The sequence below is a fragment of the Anas platyrhynchos genome, chromosome 2 (genome assembly GCF_047663525.1).
Source record: "Anas platyrhynchos isolate ZD024472 breed Pekin duck chromosome 2, IASCAAS_PekinDuck_T2T, whole genome shotgun sequence".
NCBI lineage: Eukaryota > Metazoa > Chordata > Aves > Anseriformes > Anatidae > Anas > Anas platyrhynchos.
Window position 1 is genome coordinate 48,979,975 of NC_092588.1, and position 22,159 is coordinate 49,002,133.

The 22,159-nt window shown below is 39.3% G+C and overlaps 1 protein-coding gene across 3 annotated transcripts in view; it reads left to right on the plus strand.

The window, feature by feature from the left end:
* Positions 1–22,159, plus strand: part of AFG3L2 (AFG3 like matrix AAA peptidase subunit 2) — a 23,858-nt gene continuing 1,699 nt past the window's right edge. The window contains exons 1-16 of one of the 3 annotated variants that reach the window (XM_038173905.2): positions 1–224; positions 3,365–3,464; positions 3,923–3,991; positions 4,975–5,090; positions 5,988–6,140; positions 8,447–8,521; positions 10,130–10,254; positions 12,600–12,873; positions 13,447–13,584; positions 16,263–16,416; positions 17,041–17,148; positions 17,273–17,398; positions 18,414–18,524; positions 19,075–19,190; positions 20,112–20,312; positions 21,813–22,007. In XM_038173905.2, the coding sequence (XP_038029833.2) occupies positions 111–224; positions 3,365–3,464; positions 3,923–3,991; positions 4,975–5,090; positions 5,988–6,140; positions 8,447–8,521; positions 10,130–10,254; positions 12,600–12,873; positions 13,447–13,584; positions 16,263–16,416; positions 17,041–17,148; positions 17,273–17,398; positions 18,414–18,524; positions 19,075–19,190; positions 20,112–20,312; positions 21,813–22,007 (2,175 nt within the window). In that variant the 5' untranslated portion in view covers positions 1–110. The remainder of the gene's footprint in view (positions 225–3,364; positions 3,465–3,922; positions 3,992–4,974; positions 5,091–5,987; positions 6,141–8,446; positions 8,522–10,129; positions 10,255–12,599; positions 12,874–13,446; positions 13,585–16,262; positions 16,417–17,040; positions 17,149–17,272; positions 17,399–18,413; positions 18,525–19,074; positions 19,191–20,111; positions 20,313–21,812; positions 22,008–22,159) is intronic. The other 2 variants (XM_038173907.2, XM_038173906.2) reach the window with 2 other exon arrangements.

Sequence of the window (22,159 nt, forward strand, 5' to 3'; positions counted from 1 at the left end):
CGCTGAGGGGGGGGGCGGGGCGAGGCGGCGGCTGTGGCGGCGGCGGAGGGGCCGGGGGGCGGTTGGCGGCCGTTAGGAGCCGTTAGGGCCGTTGGGAGCCGTTAGGGGCCATGGCGCACCGCTACCTGCTGCTGGCCCGGGGCGGTTGCGGCCGCCGGGGGCTGCCCGGGGCCCGGCTGCTGTGCGGGAGGGGCCTGCTGGCCGCCAGGCCCGGCCTGCTGCAGGTGAGGGGGGCGCGGGGCCGGGTGCTGAGGGCAGGGGGGTGCCCTGGGGCTGGGGCTGGGGCTGGGGCTGGGGCTGGGCAGCCGTTGTATCGCCGCGTCGCTGCTTTTGTTGTTTTTAATGCTGGAATTGCGATGTTCAACGGCCCTGTGGTTCTATGAGGAGCAAAACAAGGGTATATATATTGTTAAGAAAGGTTTTTTAAAAAAAGTAACAGCTTTTAGCAAAACAAAATAAGTAAGTCACCTAAAATTAGATCTCTGTATCAGCTTTCTTATCCTTCCACAACATAATTTTATGTAGTATTTTGGAGTCTGTTGGGTACTAGAGGTAACTTCGCCCTTAACCTTCTGTTCCATTTAAGAATTCTGACTTGGACCTTGTCTAGGGATAAAGCTGTAAACTCGCAACTCTTCTGAATTAGTGGATTCTTGATCTTTTGCTTACGCAACTGAAAGTGGATTTTCTGTTCTTGCTTAGTGTGTCCCTGATTCAAACAAGAAACAACACGTGGACGATGATCACGGTGTTTGTGTGCAGTCAGTAGTTCTGTTTAAGATTTGCTTCGCTGAACATTGGAATTGTGGAGAAGGCCTTTCTTGGGTGGTAGAGGCCGTGTGTTTGTTATGTGCAGGAGTAGCAACATTTTCTGGGGTGTTTTAGCTGTAGAACTGATTTTGTGTCAAACTTGCTTATCTTGAATTTCTATTTAAAACAAAACCTTCATTTTCAGGCAGCTGTCACAAGGTTTGTCTGAAATACCAAACTACCAGGGTGTTTGCATGTGCTGTCTCTCTGCTTTGACAGCTCTTTCATCTCCGACTGGGAGACGCTCGCAGAGTCTCCTGCTACACACCCCACGGAGCCACGGTGCTACTTGAGCATCCAGCCCAGGCCTGTGCTGCTTGCCTGCCCTGCGCTTGGGCGCTGGGTGTGCTGCTCTCAGCTGAGGCTGCTGTGGCACTGCTGTGCCAGCCAGCTGAGGGAGAGGTCCTAGAGCAGGGTCAACACGATAGGTTCTCACGTTGACGATCTCCCCAGTCAGAGAAATAACCCCACGTGTGTAGCGTGCTGCTACCAGCTTCTGCGTTTCTGGAATGCTGCGGAAAGGAAAGGGCGTTTTGCAGGGGGTAGACTTCGGTGAGTCAGCAGGCAGGATGGAAGTGTGCCTCCCAGCCTCGGTCAGGTGATTTGCTGGATGTGTGGTGAAACTGGTTGCTTCCTTTTCTCACAAAATCAACTTTGAAACGCTTATGTCTGCTACTTTGCCTGCCTCCATCTCCCTCTCTCACTTTAAACCTGATTAAACTGTAACTTAATGCTGTAACAAACCTGTGCTGGCCTAGCTCAGCCAAGCAGTTGGATCTGGCTTACTTAAACTTTTCTTTTGAACATGAGCAGTTACTTTACCTTTTATTTCTAAAGAAATAAGAATATTCATAAACCTTCACTCCAATTAAAATAATCTGAGCTTGCTGAATAAATACATCTCAATTTTTTGTTGTTGTAGGAGCCCAGTGATGTAGAACAGAAGCCAGTATTGGTGGACATGGCTTTGAGCGTCATCTCAAAGTTTCATCTTTGAGTTGCTGCGTTCGCTGCCTGTTTGCATTTGAACTAAAGATGGGTTGGTCTGTGGCAAACTGTTTTTGTTTTCCCTCACAGATTTCATCCCGCTTGTCCTAAAGCTTCTCCCAGGAAGAAGCACGCATGCCATTGCTCCTGTTGGAGGTCATGGCATATTGGCCCTGCTGGCTGTTCTCTAGAGTAGCAGTTTTCTGGGTTATCTGCACTGCACGTGCTTTATATGATCAGTAAAATACCTTTTTGTATTTCCAGTGTCAGCCTTTGCTTAAAGACACACCTTGGCTGTGCCAAGCGGCTGAAGAATTCCCCTGACCTCAGTCTAGAGCAAAATAAACAAGGACGTTTTGGCATTCCTCGAGGTTCCAGCAGGTGGAACTAGATGACTGCTCACAATAACTCCGTGCTATTTCCTCAGTTAGCAGGGCATGGAAGGGGAAGCTCCCAGGCAGAAGGCTTCAGGAGAATTAGAATTTAATTTATGATGTGCCCGTATCCCTAGGGTAGACTCAGCATGTAAGCTAGTATCCTGCAAGCTCACAGGTGTTGTCTGTAGCCACTAAAATATAACAAAATAGTTACGGGGATACTAACATTGAGCTTTGCTCTCTCTGTTGTGTGTGGTTTTTACTATTTCTCAGGTAAATAGCTTCTGATCAAAAATAACAGGGGACTGAGCGTTCCTTTGGGGCAAAAGGAAACGGAGGCAGTAATAAAGCTAATTTCATGAGAAGACATAAGAGGATTCAGTCTCTGGGGAAGTCTTGATATGAATTTTTTAGAAGTGATGGGAAAGCTTAGGAAGGGGATAAAGTGTGTGTTTGTTTTTGGAATTTGAAGTATGTCCTAGAAGGAAAGAAGTTTGAACTCTGTAATAATATTAGCTTTCACTGTTTTAAAACATTTGGTAACAATGCCTAAAGTTTCCTTAAGAATTAGTCATTTACTTTTATTTTTCTTTGTTGCACTTAAATGGCAAATATCTTTGTTTTTTAATAGATCTCCACCTATACAGGGGTTTAGGTCCTCTTTCTGAGGTGTCACTCCTTCCATGCCTTGGTTTCTTAGCTAGACCTAAGCACTGACTGATGTGTCCTTTTGGATTCAAGCAGATTTTTCATATTCAGTAGTTGTGTTCTTAACTGTTTGGAAAAAACTGCAGTTCTTTCATGAAAAATAATCCAGTACTGCGTAGGTCGTGTTTGCACAGTCACAGTTAACATTGCACTGAAGTAGCATTCAGGGGGTATTACGAAATACTTCCTGTAGCATCAGTGTACAGGTGTACATCAGTGTGCGTGGTTGTACCTTGTGGCATTTCCTGCTTGATTTTTCTGTTTTACTAAAGAGTATTGTGCTCTTTGTTTTGTGAGACAAATCTCTGCAAATGTAAAGATTATCAATGTGATTGCTTTTTCCTTATTTCATTGTTCTCTTACTCTCTGGACTGCGGCAGTTCTTTACCAGAACTCTACAACAGACCTTATAATACCTGTTAGAGAGCTTGAAGACTTCACTGAACTTTCTTGTTGTTTTATATTTATTTTTCATCTTTCAGTTCCGTGAGGAAGTTACCAGCAGTGTTACTACTGACAGAAGTACGGTCTTGGCGAGTGTAATTGCTGCTTGCAGAAGGCTCTTCTCTCAGCCTCCCAAAGGTGAGGGTGACTCGCATGAAGCAGACAGCCTGTCTTGCTGAGGACTGTGCATGGTTGCGTACCATTTAGGTTTGTTGTCTGTGGGGCAGTAAGTTCTCTTATTAACCAGCCATTGATGGAGCATTGATTTTAATAGCTCCTAAAAACGCCATAAAGAGTGACTTCAGTTTGTTCAAATTAATATTAAGCCATGCAACTTTCTGTTCAACTATGCTTGTCTGTCTGGTGTAAAGGACAACTTCAGTTATTAAATACATCTGATTTTTTTTATATCAGTAGTAGATTTGTTTATGGGAACCTGGGAGAGCTCTTCAACAACAAGGCAAGAATAAGTTCATTTTTTTGTAGTTGTGTTGCTTGCTTCTTTTTTTGTAGTATACGTTCAGCTTGTGACTACTGAGGTGTAATGATAGAATTGTAAACTAAAGGTTACTTGCTTTCTAACTCTTTCTTGATAGGATTTGAAAAATATTTTCCCAATGGGAAGAAAGGTAATGGAACTAAAGGCGCAGCTGGAGAAACAAAAGGTACAAAAAGCTGCTTGATTTCAGCTCTTTTACTCATTTATTAGGATGTGTATTCATTAGATTTTAGCATATCCTTGGGTTTAGTGTTCTTTCATTCATTTTTCAGGGAAGGTATTTCTATACCAGATCAGTTTAAAAGTACAAAATGTTTTTATAATGTTACTTTGCTTTCACGACATGTATTTCTTTTGGGATAATACTTATTCTTATCTCTCATTCTTTTGCTTAAGTGCTTGTCCTTAACTTCTCGCTTTACAGTCTCCTGTTAGCTGACAGTCACGTATTCAGATATTCTCTATAGTTCTCAGCTTCTCCTAGAGCAACATGAAGTACGGTCTTTGCTGTCCGGAATAACCAGAATTGTCATTCTGGGTGGGGATCCAGAACCAGCGCTTTAGTAAGGACCAGCCATGTAGCCTGGTACTTGAAAGAGGAACTAGTAGTGTCGGTCTGATACCATGCTGTGCTCGTTTCTAAAATATGAAACAGGACTCCAACCTGTGATGTCCTTAAATCCCGAACTTCAAGAGGAACATGTTATGACCAGAGGAGAGGGGTGAATTCTGGGAGGAGGTGTTGCTTGCAGAATGTGGGGGTTTTGTTTGTTTTTTAAGAATATGTATATTTTTAAGAATAGTCTTCAGTATACTAGTGCCATGGAAATATATTTCAGGTAGTCTCCATAACATGCTTTTTTATGTATTTGGGGTGTTTTTCTAGTTACTCTTGTCCAAGTGTCATCAGTTATACAATTAACAGACCCATCTACTGTGTGATACAGATGTCTGTCTGCCAACTAATGGACTATATATTTGTTTTTCTATGAAAAATGTAGTTCCATGTTCTCTAATTACTGAAGCATTATAAACTAGTTCATTTTGCATAACTCTTTAAAATTAAAACTAATATGAAGTAAAGAAAGCCCTGGTGTAAGATTGTTATAAGATATAAAGATGTGCTTTTTGTCTTTTATTTTCTGTTAGAAGCAAAGCAAGCTAGTGCTCGACAGCCTAGTGGGACTAGTAGTGGAGGAGGTGGCACTGGTGGAAAAAAAGGTGGCAAGAAAGAAGACACTAACTGGTGGACCAGATTACAAAAGGTCTGGACTTGAAAATATATTCCTTTTTGGTACTATCTTAGTATGACCTCGTGTGCTTTTTAGACTTTTTTTCTGATTCCATAAGTTCATCTTAATCTTCCAGTGACTACTGTTTTGTTATAACTGGCTCTAGGTGGCTCCCCAGCTCAGTGCCTTACATAAATAATTGTTTTGGATGAACCTAACAGAGGCATCCAACTCTGCTTTGTCAGTTTGTGAACGTTAACAGAACGGTAAGGTATCTGAATATTGTTGCTAGGAGTCAGTATTTTTGTAGTGGAGCCATTAAAGGTTTCGTATTTTGTCTCAAAAGGTCAATTTGAAAAATTCTGCTGACTACACAATGCTTGATAAAGAAGCTAAATAAGTTTCCTGTTGGCCCTTGTAATATTAATGGAATATTTATTTATATCAGTTTAATTTTGTAACTTGTATTAACTGTTTTTAGCTGTAACACAAAGATTATAGCATCTAGCAGCACGAGAATATTTATTGGAGTTTACTTGGTATGCAGACTTTTTTCATCCCTCCTGTTTTTTTCTCTTAGTTTCTTCTGTTATTTTTGTCGGGCTTGCATGTAGTCCTAGAGTACAGGGAAAATTGTGTTAAAATGGAGGGGGGAGAGGTCAGATAACAGATGACAGGATTTTTTTCTAAAGAGTAGTTCATAGATGAAAATTTGTTACTTTTTGTAAAATGTTTAATGTTTTTTTATACTAACTTTGTCATTTCTCAGTATCTGAAGTTACTGCAGTGTGTTCATACAATATAGTTTTGCCTTGCATTCTCTGTGGTAACCTTGAGGACAGGAGAAGAAGTCAGAAATAAATACTGGAACTTGTCTGTTATGAACTTACTGTGTTACAGACTCTAAAACTTTCTTTTTTCCCCCCATAGGGTGACATTCCTTGGGATGTCAGGGAGTTTCGTATGTACGTAGTGGGAAGTTCTTTCTTCTGGACGATGGTTGTCTATTACTTCTTCTTCAGGGTTCCTGGGAGAGAAATCACCTGGAAAGACTTTGTCAATAGCTACCTTTCTAAAGGAGTGGTGAGTAGTCAGGGGAATCAAAATGACAAGTCAGCATGCTGCTTCCCCACTTACGCTTGTATTCGATTAGCTGTGGAGTGAGAACTAGCTCAGGAGTAACTTTTGAGGGAGAGAGGATTTAATTTTCATCTTAATCAGTTCCTTGTCTGATGTTCTGAGTGGCTGTTTTGAAGGCTTCAAGGGAAGAAAGGGAATGGGCAACTTGGGATAGGGCAGCTTTGTTGGGTAGCTCATCTTTATGCTGCCTTAAGGAGGCAGTGTAGCCACAGTCTCTCAGGGGATGGTTTTATAGTACGTGTAAGTTGATTTAATGGTTTAAGCAGACATGCCAGCTGCTCCCAGAAGAAACTTACTCCCATCCCTAAATGCTTCCATTAGCCCGTCCCTGGGCTGGGGGGTGGAATTCTGCTTGTTTAATTCCTTACCTTAAATCATTTCACCAGGGCATCTGAAGAACAGCGGTGCTAACAGAAAGGTGGGGGTGGGAATTTGAAGAACCCCTTCCAGGGGCAGTGAACTGGGATAACCATATTGCAAAATAGTCTCCTTCACTTGCTTTCTCCTTTTATTTCTTCTTTCCCTCCTACATAAAGCTACTCCTGGAGCAGTCAGTTTTATCATCAGTGTCCTATCTCAGTGTCTAACTTGGCAGCTTTCCACACTTGGAATAATAGGTTGGTGATGCCCTGAAGTTCAGAAATTTGAATGCCTTGTACAGGCCTTTTCCTCTTCAGGAGTCACTAGTGCTTGGGTGTGTTAATTCCATGTTTGTAGCTTCTGCTGCAGCTTGGGAAAACACAGACTTACTTCCTCCTCTAGGTTCCAGACGTAGGATTTCATGTTAACAGCATGCTCCCTACCCCTTTGTTGTTTTCATAAACTGCCAAGCCGGCTGTTTCCTACCTTTTTTTTGTCTTAGAGAGCAGCTCTGCATTGCATATTATGCTTCTACCCTTCTGCCCAGACTGTATCTCATAGTTCTGTTCTTACTTGGCAACTGTGTGTGCGCCTTATGGTACAAAACCACACGGATTTTACTTGTAAAGCAGCTAAGACACTCGCTCAGTAAATATTAGTTTAGCTGTAACAGTGAACGAAGCCTGAACCCTTGTTGCAGAAAAGCATTATGAAAGGGGGCTGTTGCATAAAACCAAGTCTCTTGGGCCTTTGTAAGATGTCGTCTGGGTATTCCGATAAGCTAAATATGTAGCCATCAAGAGCTATGGGCTGCCATGGTGGTGGCCAGTTAATTGAGAGAAGACATCAGCAATACTCAGGTGACGTGGTTTTTCAAAGCAAAGATGTTCAAGTAGTCCTGTGGGAAGGCAGGCTAGATCTAGAGTGGCTTCTTAGCTTGTGTTTTGTGTCACTTCTGCCACAAATGGCCATGTGTAGTGAGTTCAGGGAAGCCTTTCTAACCTGCGTACAGCTCGGGCCCTACTTATAGAACCATTGTTAGTTTTAAAAACTTGAAAAATGCTGAAAGCTGTTATTTTATGGAAAGGAGCAAAAGAAATGGAAGTAACTTGTTCTGTTTCATTTTCACTAGCAATGGTAAGCTTTAACTGACTTCTGAAGAGATCCTGTCAAGTTCAAGAAGCTAATCATTTGAGCTCTTTTCCATCCAAAAAAGAAAGCTTAATGTTTTTGTATGGAAATAATGGAAATAGTTAAATATTGTTTAACTATTGTATTGCACCTCTGATTTGAGCCAAGGTGTGTGGCTTTTTGTGCTCTTTTTAAAAAATAATAATAATAATAAAAAAAAAGTATGAGGTTGTCATTTCCATCTAATTTATTAACTATGTACTAGCTTCCTTATGTTGGAATTAATGAAATTCAATTGAATTGTCATTGAAAGAAATTAAGTGAAAATGAACCTGGTGAACAGCATTCCTAGTACGTAAGTTTGGGCTGGAAGGGAGGTTTTGCTATGTCAGCTCATGATTAAAATTGAGTCTAGTTTGAGATTTTTAAAACAGAGCTGTTTATAAGCTACCAAGCAAAAGCATGTGACAGTGTGTAAAACTTTGTACATGTGTCTGAAACAATTCAGTATACTTTGGAACTTTATTTAAGTTTATTGTAAGATTTTTTTTCTTAATTGTAAACTTATAAAGAAAAAACTTGACACTTTGCAGAATGCAAACTACAGATCGTGGAACCATCCTGATCTATAATGTGGATTTTATTCTTACTGGAAAACAGAAGAACATACCTGGCATATGTAGCTCTGTTAGCTGTGGTGAAAGTATAGTGGTCGTATATTCAAACACATAACGAGTTTTCTCCTTTTCATCCCGCAGGTGGACAGACTTGAAGTGGTGAACAAGCGCTTTGTTAGAGTGATCTTTGTTTCGGGAAAGTCTCCTCATGAATGGGTAAACACTTAATAATGTCTCATGTATATGTATTAAAACAGCAAAGTGATCTTTTTAGATAAAGCTTGATGCAGAAAACTTAAGAGCATTGATATTCTTTTAATGGAAAACATGTTGTTTGCCTTGTTACTACATTATCACACTCACAGTGTGAGTTTGTGGCTTTACTGTATTGATTATGTTTTGCCACAAATATCTTAAACTATGCCAAGTACTTCCTATCCAGCACCATGCTCTTAATACAAATATGCAAACAGGAAGAATGAGAGATTGTTGAAAGTTTTGAATTGCTAACTGCTGTTTTCCATCTGCTCAGAGAAGTCCCAGCCTTAAACATACATTCTTTTGGATCTTTTCTGTCCCAGAAAAATCAGAAACTTTTAGCCAGTTACTTGATAAACAAGCAGACTTTTGACTTTGTTGCTATTTGATACTATAGTCTTTAAAATTAAGCTAAGAGCTCTTATTCTCGAGCAGAGTACTTATTTCAGGGAGTATGTTTCCTGCTAACACAGTAAGGTAATACAGACTGATGAAGATGGAAGTTTTCCAAATAGGAATACTCGGAGGCAGAGACCTATTGGGGAAAAAAATAATAATAAAGCTCATATACATAAATATGGAAACTTATTTCGTGCACAGTCTCTGCCAGCTTCAGACCTGTTTAATATACAGGTGGATGCCATGTCTTTCTTACTGTGTTTCATGGTTTAGAGAAGCTTTATACAGTTGCATCTTCCTGGGTGGTAGGTTGGTTGGTTGTTTCAGTTTTGGAGTTTTTGTTGACTTTCTGAAATAAGGTCTGCAAGTCCCTCCAGGGTAGAGTGAAATCTGCAGCAATTACTTCATCCGTGGGTTTCAGTGTGACTTATTTATACACCTACTCTTTAGCCCACATACCATAAGTTGCCTTAGTTTCTCAATCAGATAATGCTTAGGATTACTTTTTTTTCTCCAATGTTAGAGTAAGTCAGGGCAAGTCAGGCAGGTCACAGTGCAAAAGGGGAGATTCTCCTGAAACTGTCTGGGTCTCAACACTGCTAGAAAGTAGCCTGGAGTATTTTTCAGGTGTGTATATATATATATATGATATAAGCTCATGCTATCTTTTGTGTGAAGACAGCTAACTTGAAAGTTAATATGGACTCCAAAAACAGAGAATTGCCTTTCTCAACCAGGAAGGCTGAGACCCGGTGAAATTGTAGGTTGTGTGACCACTGTGTGTGCTGGTCCAGTGCTCTGTATTGTTCTGACTGTATAGCTCCCTTCTACTTAATCCATTTATCAGTTATCTTCTAAACATCTCTCCCTCCCTTTGTTCATGGAGGAAATGCCAGGATTTCAGTCAGCTTAAAGTGCACAAAAAAAAATCTGTTGGGTGTATGGTTTCTATAGAAGCAGTGGCAGATTCGGGCTGATATTGCCTTAGATTTATTAGGATTTATCTTGCATCAGTTGCATGCTTTACAAGGCGACTTAAAATGATATCTTTGATCTGAATACGTTCTGAGGTTTGCTTGTGTATGTGTTAGAAGAAGTTGGCTCGCTTGTGATGAAGCTGAGGTAAGATAGGGCATTTTGTGGTGATCTCTGCTTTTTTTCTTGTAGCAGTATGTCTGGTTTAATATCGGTAGTGTGGACACTTTTGAACGGAATCTGGAAACTGTGCAGCAGGACCTGGGAATAGAAGTGGAGAACAGGTTACCTGTAGTCTACTCAACAGAGAGCGATGGGTAAGAAAATGTTTTATTTTTTAAAAGTATCGTGGTATCTTGATAACAATTTCTTATCTTTAGAGTGGAAAAGTGGAGTTAGAAGACATGCACTTTATGCTACACTGGGTGGCAGTATTATCAGAACAATAATCTTGGGTTTGTTTCTGAACATCAGATGTAAGAGGACCTGTTCTCAGTACCTTATCAATGTAGAAATCTTAGTCCGTAAATATTTCTGTTCACAATTAACCCTTCCTTTTAAGCTCTTCCTTCACATGACTTGGACAAGAGCAAGAGTCAGCAAAGCACAGCAGTAAGGCTTCACGGATGGTGCTCATTTAGATTTTAGAGTAGACAAAACATGGCATAGAACTACAGTATATTGACCAAGTTAGAAGATGGACAGCTTTCTGCCTGTAAATTCAACAGAATCCAAATTCTCTGGCCTTGCAAAAAGGCGAGATATTGGTGATTAAGGAAATCACATTATTGTGCTTGTTAGCAGGAACTTGAAGATGTATCATGCTTTTAATCACCAAAATTGCATACGCAAAATAGTACTAACGTCTGATTTATGGCATTGTTGCTACACTGGTAGGGAATAACTGCTCCAATATTAGATTTGTGTTCTTTGAATTGGTCTTCTGTTGATGAGGTTTATTGACTTGGGCTTTAGCAGAGACTAGAAGTCTCTGATGTGGTTTTCTGAATGGCTTAGAAGCCTTGTCTTTAATCCCAAGAACTATTTTCCTTTTCATCTGAGTCAGCATGTTAAAAACAAATCCTGCTCATGTCTATGAAATAGGTCTGTCCCATCAGAAAATTCAGCTTTGGATATAGTAGCTCATCTGGACCTGCTCCTGGATAACCTGCTCTGGGTGGCCCTGCTTTGAGCAGGGGCTTGGACCAGGTGACCTCCAGAGGTCGCCGCTGACCTCAGCCATTCTGAGTTTACTGGTGATAAATGGTTGTTTGCTGACTGTGTTTTCATTCCTGATATAGTGGTATGGGTTTTTTTTTTCAATTTTGGGGAAGGGAGGGGAAAGTTTGATTTATTTCTGCAACATGTTTTACGAAACTGTTGCGTGTTTGTGGCAACAGGAAAAATAGTACACTTAACTCTGGACCATCCTGGGACTTCACAGAGGATTTCTGTTCCCTGTTCTGCTACAAGCTCTCTGCCTTACTTCTGTGTTCCTCTCTAGTGGGGTGTGCTCTTAAGTGCACTCATAAACCTGTTAAGTTGTTGCTTAAAGAAATCTGGAAAAAAAGAGTGGCCAGGGCAGTACTGTGCTTGTGTGAAGAGGCTGCACATCAGCCTGAGGCTTCTCACAGTAGACTGGAAAAAGCGTGTCAGTTCTGTGTCATCTTCATCCTCATACAAATTGCTCACTAAATTCCTTTTTCTGATCATGGTCTCTCTGGCCCTCTACTCCTCAGCGTCTGTGCTTCAGAGGATACAGTTGCCTGCCACTTCTTGCTTTGCCCCAGCAATGCCACAGGAAACAGGGGAGAGCAGCAGATGTATAACAGATTTGGAATCTTCTAGATACCATAGGGTGATGAAAAGTCCAGCTTTTCCTTTTCATCCCAGGAGTCTGGGATATCAGTAGAGCTTGGAATTATTCTGGTAACCTGTGCTCGTGCTTGCTTCAGTTCAGTATTTTATCATTGCTGAGAGTTGACAGAGCATCTTGTGAGCTGTTCTTAGCAGAGGAGGAAAAAAAGAGAAAGACCTAGGGGAAGGGGAGTGGGTTACATATTTGAGAGAAACTTCTGCTTGAAGGGGTAGCATATACTGATTATGTGTTACCCAATACAACTTATACAAATGGTTACTTTATCACAATTCTAGTCCTGTGAATTTAGCTTTAAAGGGCAAGAAAAATGAGCTACTTTTGTTTACTAGGTAATGCAGTTTTCCTCTGTAAACATCTCACTGTCACTTGATGTCATGCTTGCTTTAAAAACAAACAACAAAACCCCAAACTGTCACGTGTGAAGCACTGAGAGTAGGGATGTGTTTCTCTCTAAGACTATTAATTTTCATTTTCCTATGGTCATGGGCTAATGAGGATGGGCAATGAAAAATTAATTCCAGTTCTTTTAATTATAAGAATTATAATTATTTTTTGGCTAGTTTAACTTCTGTAGTTCAGAATCTTCTTTGTTCTCGCATTTTTGTTTATTCCCCAATGTGCATAACTTGTAATGTTTACAAGATGTTAGCAAGTTCTTAGAGTATTGGTGCTGAATTTGTTCAGGGTTGCTTATCGTGGAACCAGTGTTTCGTACATGTGATGTCCAGTCATGGATTTTTATAATCTATGTGGTTTTCTCCTTTGTTTTGTTTTTCTTCATAGATCATTTCTCCTGAGTTTGCTGCCTACGATCCTTATTATCGGGTCTTTACTGTACACGTTAAGAAGAGGTCCTGCAGGCCTAGGTCGAGCAGGGCGTGGAATGGGTGGACTTTTCAGCGTGGGTGAAACCACAGCCAAAGTCCTTAAGGATGAAATAGATGTTAAATTCAAAGATGTAGCTGGCTGTGAGGAGGCCAAACTAGAGATAATGGAGTTCGTTAACTTTCTGAAAAATCCCAAGCAATATGAGGATCTGGGAGCAAAAATTCCAAAGGTAACCAAGTGATGACTTAACAGATGATGACTTGATTCTTTTGGTAGTCCTTGGTATTTCAAATTGGACTGTGAATGTTTATGTAGGCAGTGCTGCCAAGCATCTTCTCACAATTAGAAAAAAGTAAAGAGGCATTAAGGGCCAACAGCATAGCTATAATGCCTGAAGATTTCTCATAGAGTACTTTATCTGTTTGCATGAGTCAGAAATGACACATGGCATGCATGTGTACCATCGCTGTATGTGATGGTTATAGAATTGCCTGTCATTTTTTGGTTGTGTTGTAGTGGCAGCCCAACTGGTGACAGGCTGTTTGTGGTTTTTTTCAGTGTTAAATGAAGAAATCACTGTTGCCATAATTCTAAGACAATGTGGCTGTGTTGTATCTAATTTTTTACCTTTTGCTGGTTTAAATGACAGATTAAGCTTCAGTTTATTTTCTTGTGCAATTTTAACTGCGGTAGAAGAAAAGCCAGTGGACTCGACATCGTAACGTGTAGAAGATCTTTAAGTAGGACATTTCATAGGGTTATATTATTTTCTTCTCGAGGAAAATACCTGTTTTTCTTGCAGGGGGCGATCCTGACCGGTCCTCCAGGTACTGGGAAAACACTTCTAGCTAAAGCTACAGCTGGAGAAGCTAATGTACCTTTTATCACAGTCAACGGCTCTGAGTTCTTAGAGATGTTTGTTGGTGTCGGTCCAGCTCGAGTAAGTCTTTGGCCTTGCTGTTTATTTGTGTTGGTTGTTGAAAGGATGCTGTCAAATTTGGTAGGCTGCTTAATTATAGCTTCAAGCTATAATTAAACATTCATAGCTTTAAGTTACTTCATCTATGCAGATTATCAGTGATGCCAGATGCTTGCTTAAACACAAGGATCTTAGATGTGCCTTTCATAAAAGGAGCTAACCCGCTTCAATATCTGGTTGTAGGCCATCTGCACCCCGGGGTTTACCTCTTTGCAGAAATTAGAAACAAAAAAACATACAAACAAACAGAGCAGAACTCTCTTCAAGCTCTGCTCCGAACTGAACATACCAGCTGGGTCAGAAATAGGTAGCTCATTTGACCACTGCTGTGGGAATATCTCCCACTCTAAATCATTCATATTTCTCTGAAGAACTTTGTTTTCTTTGTAGGGTCAAACTCTTAAATATAGTTGTCGGGGACACACAAATGAGCTTCTGCTTGAAATAGGAGTCCAAGGAGCATGAGGCTGATGATTTAATTTCTGGAGATCAGGTGATTTAAATAACAAAAGTGTAAGACAGACAGATACTCTTTAGCAATAATTTTTATTTTATTAATGAGCTATTTCAAGTAAAAGGTGTTAACTCTGTTCCAGTACATCTCTTTTTTATTTATTTATTTATTTATTTATTTATTTTACTACTACACTTCAGACATTCAGTATTATATCTATTTGTGCCTAGGAAGAAGGAACACTTATATCTGCCTGATTAAAAAATATTCGTAATATTCATAATTCATAAAATATTCATTAATTATTCATTGAAATATGAAAATATTTTGTGAGGCTGGTAACAAACACCGCAAAGTAAGTTTCCTCGTAATGTCCAAAATTACACCTCATTTCCAACAGCTCTTACCTTCACTAAATTCCAACCTCTGGTCTTAAGCTTCAGAAAGTATATTTTCAAGCTGACGTTCTTTTGGAGAAGTTGAGTTAAAATTACTTTGCTACAAGTTCTAAGAATAGAAGTAAAGAAGCTTACCTTTCACTTCTGTTTAAAAACTAATTCCTCTAGCATGACATGGAAATCCTCTAGAATCTTGATTTGAATTTGAAATATATAGGGAGTGACTTTTACCAGATACATGCAGTGTTTGTCCTGTGAAAAATCACTGGGAAACTCATTCTAAGTACTGTAAAGCCTTGGAAAAACTACAGTTTGCATATGGCTGGACTTAAAAGCTAGCAGTTAAATTTTTCCAAGATTTGTTCCTGTTTGTCAGAGCTGTGTGTGCAAATACTTCTTGCTCGCCTAGGTCTCTTCTGGTAATCTTTTCAGGGACTTCTCCCAGTAATACAGGTGGGAAAAGATAATTGAAGGCAGGTACTTGTGGGTCTTCTGTAAAGAGAAAAGGGAATGGTTTTCGACACACCACCGGTAGGTACAGAGTTTCCGAGAAAGAGTTTGCCTGGATCTCTCAGACTAAAAGATAGGAGTTTACCTTGAGCATCTGACACTTCCCTTGTCTATCACATTTCTCCATGCTTCTGTTTGTTGTACTTGTTTTTTTTCTTCAAACTCCAGTTACAAATCAGAATGACTTTCCATGGTACAGCATCCTGTCCAAAATTTATATCATGTCACATTTAATGTGCTCTGTATGTCTTCAGGGAAGTCTTCTGTAGTGTACCAAGCTCTGAGCTGCATATAAGTCTCACTCAGGTCAAAGTTCATCCATCATTTTTCATTTCCTGTTTGTGCCAGTTAGATCCCTCAGTTGTAGGACTTGGTGACTTGCTGAACTGGTTTTAATGGAGCCCTTCTGATACGTTTCCGAATGGAATATTGTAATGTTGCATCTTAAAGCCAATCACATTTGTGGCATAACTATTACACTAGGGTTTGATAGGCAATATCTTATCTGGAAAAAAAAATCGGGCTTTCAGATTTTAGATTTTTCTCATGACTTAGCCATTTTTTTCAGAATTCTTCTAGAAGAAGTTAATTTAACTTCAGAATAAATGTTTGGAGGTGAATTCAGTTTTCCTAGCCCATGTAATGGAGAGACAGGATGGCTAAGAGTCAATATTTATAACTGCATATTGTTAGAGTATAATGGTAAGTGCTTGTAAATAAGCCTTAGTTTCACTGTAGGAGCTACATCTCTCTGTTCTAACTGCAGGAAAACTTAAGATATTTTTCTTCCTGGATATAAAGAACGTTTGTGTTGTAGCGTGCTTATTTCATTTCTCCGTGTAGGATTTTTCATTAAAGAAGGACTTAAGAGTAATCTTGCTTTAAATCGTAGAAGTTTGTAGGCCTTTAGTGTTGATGTAATCAACTCTAATAATTACATCTTCAAGAGAAGATGTAGTAATTACATCTACATAAGATGTAATTATTCAGGGAAAATGGTTATTTCTTAAGGCTTTTAATTTATTTAATTTATATTCTTAATTTATAGATTGAGAAAGGATTTGTCTATCAAAGGGCTTCCACATTAATGATTCTTACTGAGTAACAGCTGGAGTATAACTTCCTGTTGCATTGAGAGCTGGCTGGGGGATTTGGAAAACTTATTAACAGCCACAGTCAACCACAGTGATATTGTTAGTGGTGTACGTGCCCCTGCTCCAGACTCATTTTTGACCAATTGCTAACTTAGCTGATGCTTGTTCTGTTCTCCTGTTAAGGTCCGAGACTTATTTGCTCTTGCTCGTAAAAATGCCCCGTGCATTCTCTTCATTGATGAAATAGATGCAGTAGGAAGGAAGAGAGGAAGGGGAAACTTCGGAGGACAAAGTGAACAAGAGAACACGCTAAATCAGCTCCTGGTAGAAATGGATGGTAAGTGCAGAGTTTCTAATATTACATTATAGCAGCAGGGATCTAATCATAGCTCCTTATAGCCTTAAGTACTGACTGCATTGACCATTACATTAACGTTTGTAGTTTGAGATGCACGGCGTAAGTGTGCAGGTGACAGCAGAGGGAGAAACCGATAAATGAAAGAACTGATAGGCTTTTCAGACCTGTTAACCAACAGTTGGGTTCAATTTAAATACAAATGGTGTTTGTATTAGGAAGCAAATGTTTCCTAAAATGAATAATGCTTGCTTCTTTGAATGAATAGTGGTGAATTATTTTGTTGCAGCCTGATAATTGCTAAAATTTGTTTAGAAAAAAGACACATACCCCCCAGAGACACCACCCATGCTTGTTCTGCAGTTTACTCAGCACTTATTTTGTCTTCAAATGGAACAAGATTAGGCTTTTGTATAGTGCTTCGCAAAGCCCAAGGCCAGTTTTGCTTGTTATGGACAATACTGTAAGGAAAGGAAGTATTTGCAGATTTAAGATCACTTCTTTGAAGTGTTAGTTCTTCTGTGGCCCTGTGAAGTTGACAGTTTATTTCTATTCTTTTATTCTTGAAAGTTCTTTACACATTTTTTCATTGTATTTCTTCAACAGGATTTAATACAACCACAAATGTAGTAATTTTGGCAGGCACCAACAGGCCGGATATTTTAGACCCTGCTCTAATGAGGCCAGGACGCTTTGACAGGCAGATCTACATTGGTAAGTGTATTTGCATCAGTGGATGCTTCTGCTTGGGTAGCTATTTACATATGGATACGTATATTCCTTGCACGCATTCAGTTATATGTGAAAAGTAAAAATGTTTATTTCTTTAATGTTAAAGGCCCCCCTGATATAAAAGGAAGAGCATCTATTTTCAAAGTTCACCTTAGACCTCTGAAACTAGACACCGTCTTAAATAAAGATAACCTAGCAAGAAAACTCGCATCGTTGACGCCTGGATTTTCTGGTAAGCAATTCTTAACTCCACTGTTCTTTGCATTTACTACATAAGCATATGCTATTTTTTTTCCATATTATTTTGTTTTTTCTTGCATTTGATCTTATCTGGCTGGTTCTCTTATTTTCCTTTTGTTTGCTGGTACAGTGTGAAATACTCTTTGCCTGTTTAATCAGCTCAGAGACTTCTGAGAGTTTTAAGTTTGTCTCCCTCAGTCAGGGTGACATGAAACGGCAGTTTCTTCTCTCTTCAGCAAAAACATCCCAGAAATTTCTCACTGCTAACACTGGTATGCATGTTTTTCCTTTTAACATGTTTGGTTTTTTGAACATTACTTACAGAAGGGTTTGTTTTTTGGAGTCTCAGTGCACATTCCCTGGGGAAATTTCAGTTTCTGGATGTAGAATCTTCTCGCTGAAAAATGTACTGTAACCTTGTGCTGAATTAGGGATGGGTGTGCGAGCTTTCATTATTGGCTTGTGGTTTAATCTATTTAATATCTGCGGTGACTGACAGTTGAATTTTTCACTCTTTTTGTGGTCTTTAATAAAACTTTTTTCCTGGCATCTGATTGTCAATATCTTTGGCAACCGCACCGATGTGGTTTTTCACTTGTTTTGAAACCAAGCTATCTCAATAGTATTGCCGTAAATAATGTTAAAGAGAAGTGTGATGGCTTGAAGCCAGTAGTGTCCCCAGAAGGAATCCTTTCTCATCAAGACCTGAGCTACACTGGATCCATAATGAAGGAAAATTATTCTCCTAAATAATCAAAGAAGTACCTCACTAGTCATTAGATCAATTCTTTACCTAAGAGAGAAATTCTAAAGCAGAGAATCATGGTGAATGTATTGAAGTCCGTGTCACAAAATTATCATATACGTAATGAATTATTTCAGGGTGCATTACCTTTTAGTTTTAAGCTGTATGAGAATCTGTAAAAATCTAATCCTAGGCAAGATTATGCTAGACTGAAAGAAAACTTTTGAAAATGATCGGTAATTCATGCCTTCTTTGTCTTTAGGTGCTGATATTGCTAATGTTTGTAACGAAGCTGCTTTAATTGCTGCAAGGCATCTCTCAGATGCTATAAACCAAAAGCATTTTGAGCAAGCAATTGAAAGAGTTATTGGAGGTAGGTGTGAATTTCATCAGTCATTTTATCAAGAAATGTTTTGTTTCAAATTCAAAGCCATGCTTTGAATTTTCTGTTCTTAAGGACTGTATTCTTTTCCCCCTAAACGCACGTGGGATTTAGCAAGTAAGTTGCTGGTCTGTTTTGCTGATTTCTGAAATGAAGAAGGAGCAGAGATACAAATTTCATCAGGGCACTTTCTAATTTTTTCCAAATTCTTTCCAGGAAAAATAGCTGTTTGGATTTAGCAATACCTTTAACTGCTTCTAGCCTTAATAGCCTAGAAGATTATTTGATTTTTAAAGAGCAAATGTTTATATGAACATTTGAATATTCTTAAGAACTTATGCTTGAAAACTAGAAAATCTCATCAAAGACAAGGTTACTACAAAACCCGAAAGATAATATCTAGAAGCTGCAAGTTTTGTTTAACTTTTCCTATAGATTGGGTACATGGCATCTAAGTATCGCTCACTGCGTTTCTAAGTAAATAAGGGATTCGGTAGAGAAAAGTATGTCTGAAACTATTAATCAAATTTATTTTGTAAAGGTTTGGAAAAGAAAACACAAGTACTGCAACCAGAGGAGAAAAAGACTGTAGCATATCATGAGGCAGGGCATGCAGTTGCAGGATGGTTTTTGGAACATGCTGACCCACTCCTAAAGGTAAAGGAAGTTAATATGAACTGGTAATTTAAAAGTAGCATGGACAGCATCTCTTTGTCCTGTTTGTTTGTTTTCCCTAATGTTGGAAGGTTATCAAAATATGTAATCTTGCAAAAGACCTTGAAAGTGTGTCAATGTTAGCATCTGTTTTGGTTCGCTTCTTGTAGCTTTCTTAACTGTTTTCTGACTGGTAGGGTGTTACGGGGTTTGTAGTATGAACAACTCTTGCAAGTGAAAGGGACACAATCTTTCCATGAGACTGCTTGATTTGATAGCTGTTTTTTCTCTGGGGCTTTTAGTACAGGTCAGATGTTTAAATTAATCTTACAAGATTATGCAGGTGCATGCCGCCTCAATAATACAACTACAGAAATGATCATCCAGAAGCTGATTTAAATTTGGATGCCCAGCTTGACGAGTTGAAGATAAAGAAAAGGCAGCCAGACTTGCTGTGATACCCATAGTTTTTCCTTGGCTGTGTTCTTAATGTTGTCTGGCTTTCAAGCTTAAAATTTGTCTAGTATGGCTGGAAGGGCTGTAGTGAACATGGAAACCATCTGCTCAGAATATTAGAGATACAGAAATGGGGTGTCTGCTATGGAAATACTTACAGGCCAGTATGTAACTAAAAGCTTTAAATTATCAGATTTAAAAATGCCATGCAATCTTTGGAAAAGATATTACAGTGGTCTTACCTTTCTTTTCCAGATATTCTAGTAGTTGTTATCCCAGTTTAGAGCTAGCCAGGGCTTTTAAGGATAAATCACAATGAGGGCAAAAATGTAAACGGAGATAATGTCTGAATTAAACTTCAAGGGTGAGTATGGTATAGGTTGTGGTATTCAATAATTAAGTCAAACCAACAAATACTTTGTTTTTCAACACTGTTCAGTTTTATCATTCTGTTAATTTTGATTGCAGGTATCTATTATCCCACGTGGTAAAGGGCTGGGCTACGCTCAGTATTTACCAAAAGAACAGTACCTTTATACCAAAGAGCAGCTACTTGACAGAATGTGCATGACTCTGGGAGGACGTGTATCTGAGCAAATCTTCTTTGGAAGAATTACCACTGGTGCCCAAGATGACTTGAAGAAGGTGACACAGAGTGCGTATGCTCAGGTATGTGCTTAAGTAATACTCCTCTTCCTTACAGGTTTCTATTTCTACTGTTCAACGTTAATGTTTTTAAAGGATGTGATTTAATCAGGTATGTCCCTTGAAAGCTGACTCAATAAAATATTGTATGACTAAATGTTATGCTGTTGTATAGAGACGCTGATGATTCCAGAGTCTTAGGGTAGTCTTACAGCAAGACTCTGTGTAATGGGCTTTGAACACTGTCGTGCATCCACCTGCAGGAACATGCATGCTGCGGTTGTGTTCAAATTAATTCCTCTGATGCTACTTGTAGAATTGCCCTATTTGAAGACACGATTTAAGTTTGCATGTGTAACTAAATCCAGAAAACCTTGTATTTATGCACTGTTTGCTGTCAATGAGGGCACTAGTTTGTACCATATTAACTAGCATTGGTGAGCAATTTGAAATCTTATCAATGTAGTGACTCATCTAATTGTAGCTATGTACTAGATGCTTATTCCATTTCCTGCATCAACATAAAAGCTGCCATTTTATCAGATGCTTATGAGGTGAGCAAGAGAAATATGTTGGAGTACTTTTCCCTCACATGTCATGTTCCCCCTGCTGTCCACCTCCAGCCGTAACCGCTTGCTGATCTGTGGCAAACTTCTTGCTTTCCCAGTTCTGAACATTAAATGTGTAGTGAAATCTTTGGTAATGCTAATGTTTATCTGGCCTTCAGTGCCTCTTGGTCGATTTTAAATAGAAAATGTTCAGTATGTATAAATTGCTTTTCATCATAAGCAGACGTTGTCTCCAGAGAGATCTAGGGACTTAAGGTTTTGAACATATCTTTAGGAAGCAGGTTAAGATGCTCTTTCTAGTGCTGAAAGCTTTCTCAGTTCTGAATACTGTTTGTCACACCGATTTTCATCTTGCAAGGCTGAGCAGTAGAGTATTGCTTTAGTAACCTTCAAATTGATGGTGGTGATGGAATGAACCTGTAAACAGTAGTGTGAACGTGTATTTCTGCCTCTGCTGGAGTAAAATGCAGAATACCTATATGTGGCAGCCAGGAGCTGATACTCATTCATGAATAAAGCAAGATGAGATTTATGTCCCCTTTGTAGGGTATGGTTGGAGTAAAATACAGCATGTGATAGAACAGTATCTTTGAGACCCTGTACTTTCATCCTTAACTTGAATTTCTGGTAAAGGAGAAGAGTTTGTCAGCTTAAGGAAGGTTTAAATCTTTTTCTCTAATCTCTTGGTATTTAAACAGGAAAGCATTATGTACATCACGAGAGTAACCACCTCCAAATGATGGTATTTGGGTGCTTCAGTTTTAATCATTAAAAAGGAGCAAGTGAAGGTTAACTAAGGAACTTAAGCTTAGGTAGGCTGGAGCTCTCAGAGGAGGGTTGGCTCTAGAGGAAAAGGTTGGGTCATAGTAAAATGCCTTCCTTGTGTCAGTTCTGTCTACCAGATTTATATCAACGTACCCTGAAGTCTCACCATCTCCCCTCTGTTTGTTTGCAGATTGTCCAGTTTGGGATGAATGAAAAAGTTGGGCAGATTTCCTTTGATCTCCCCCGTCAAGGAGACATGGTATTAGAGAAACCTTACAGCGAGGCAACTGCCAGATTGATAGATGAAGAAGTTCGGTCGCTTATTAACATTGCGTACGACCGGACATTAACCCTTCTGACTGAGAAGAAAGCAGAAGTAGAGAAGGTAAGCATTACAGTATTTTCAGCTGGTTAGGCAGTATCTGAATTGAACTGAATAGATTAAAAATAATGTGTGTGTATAAGAAAGTTTCCTTGAAAATTATTCAATATAACTTTTAGAGTGTGCCACAAGATTTAAGTGAATAAAAATCTTTG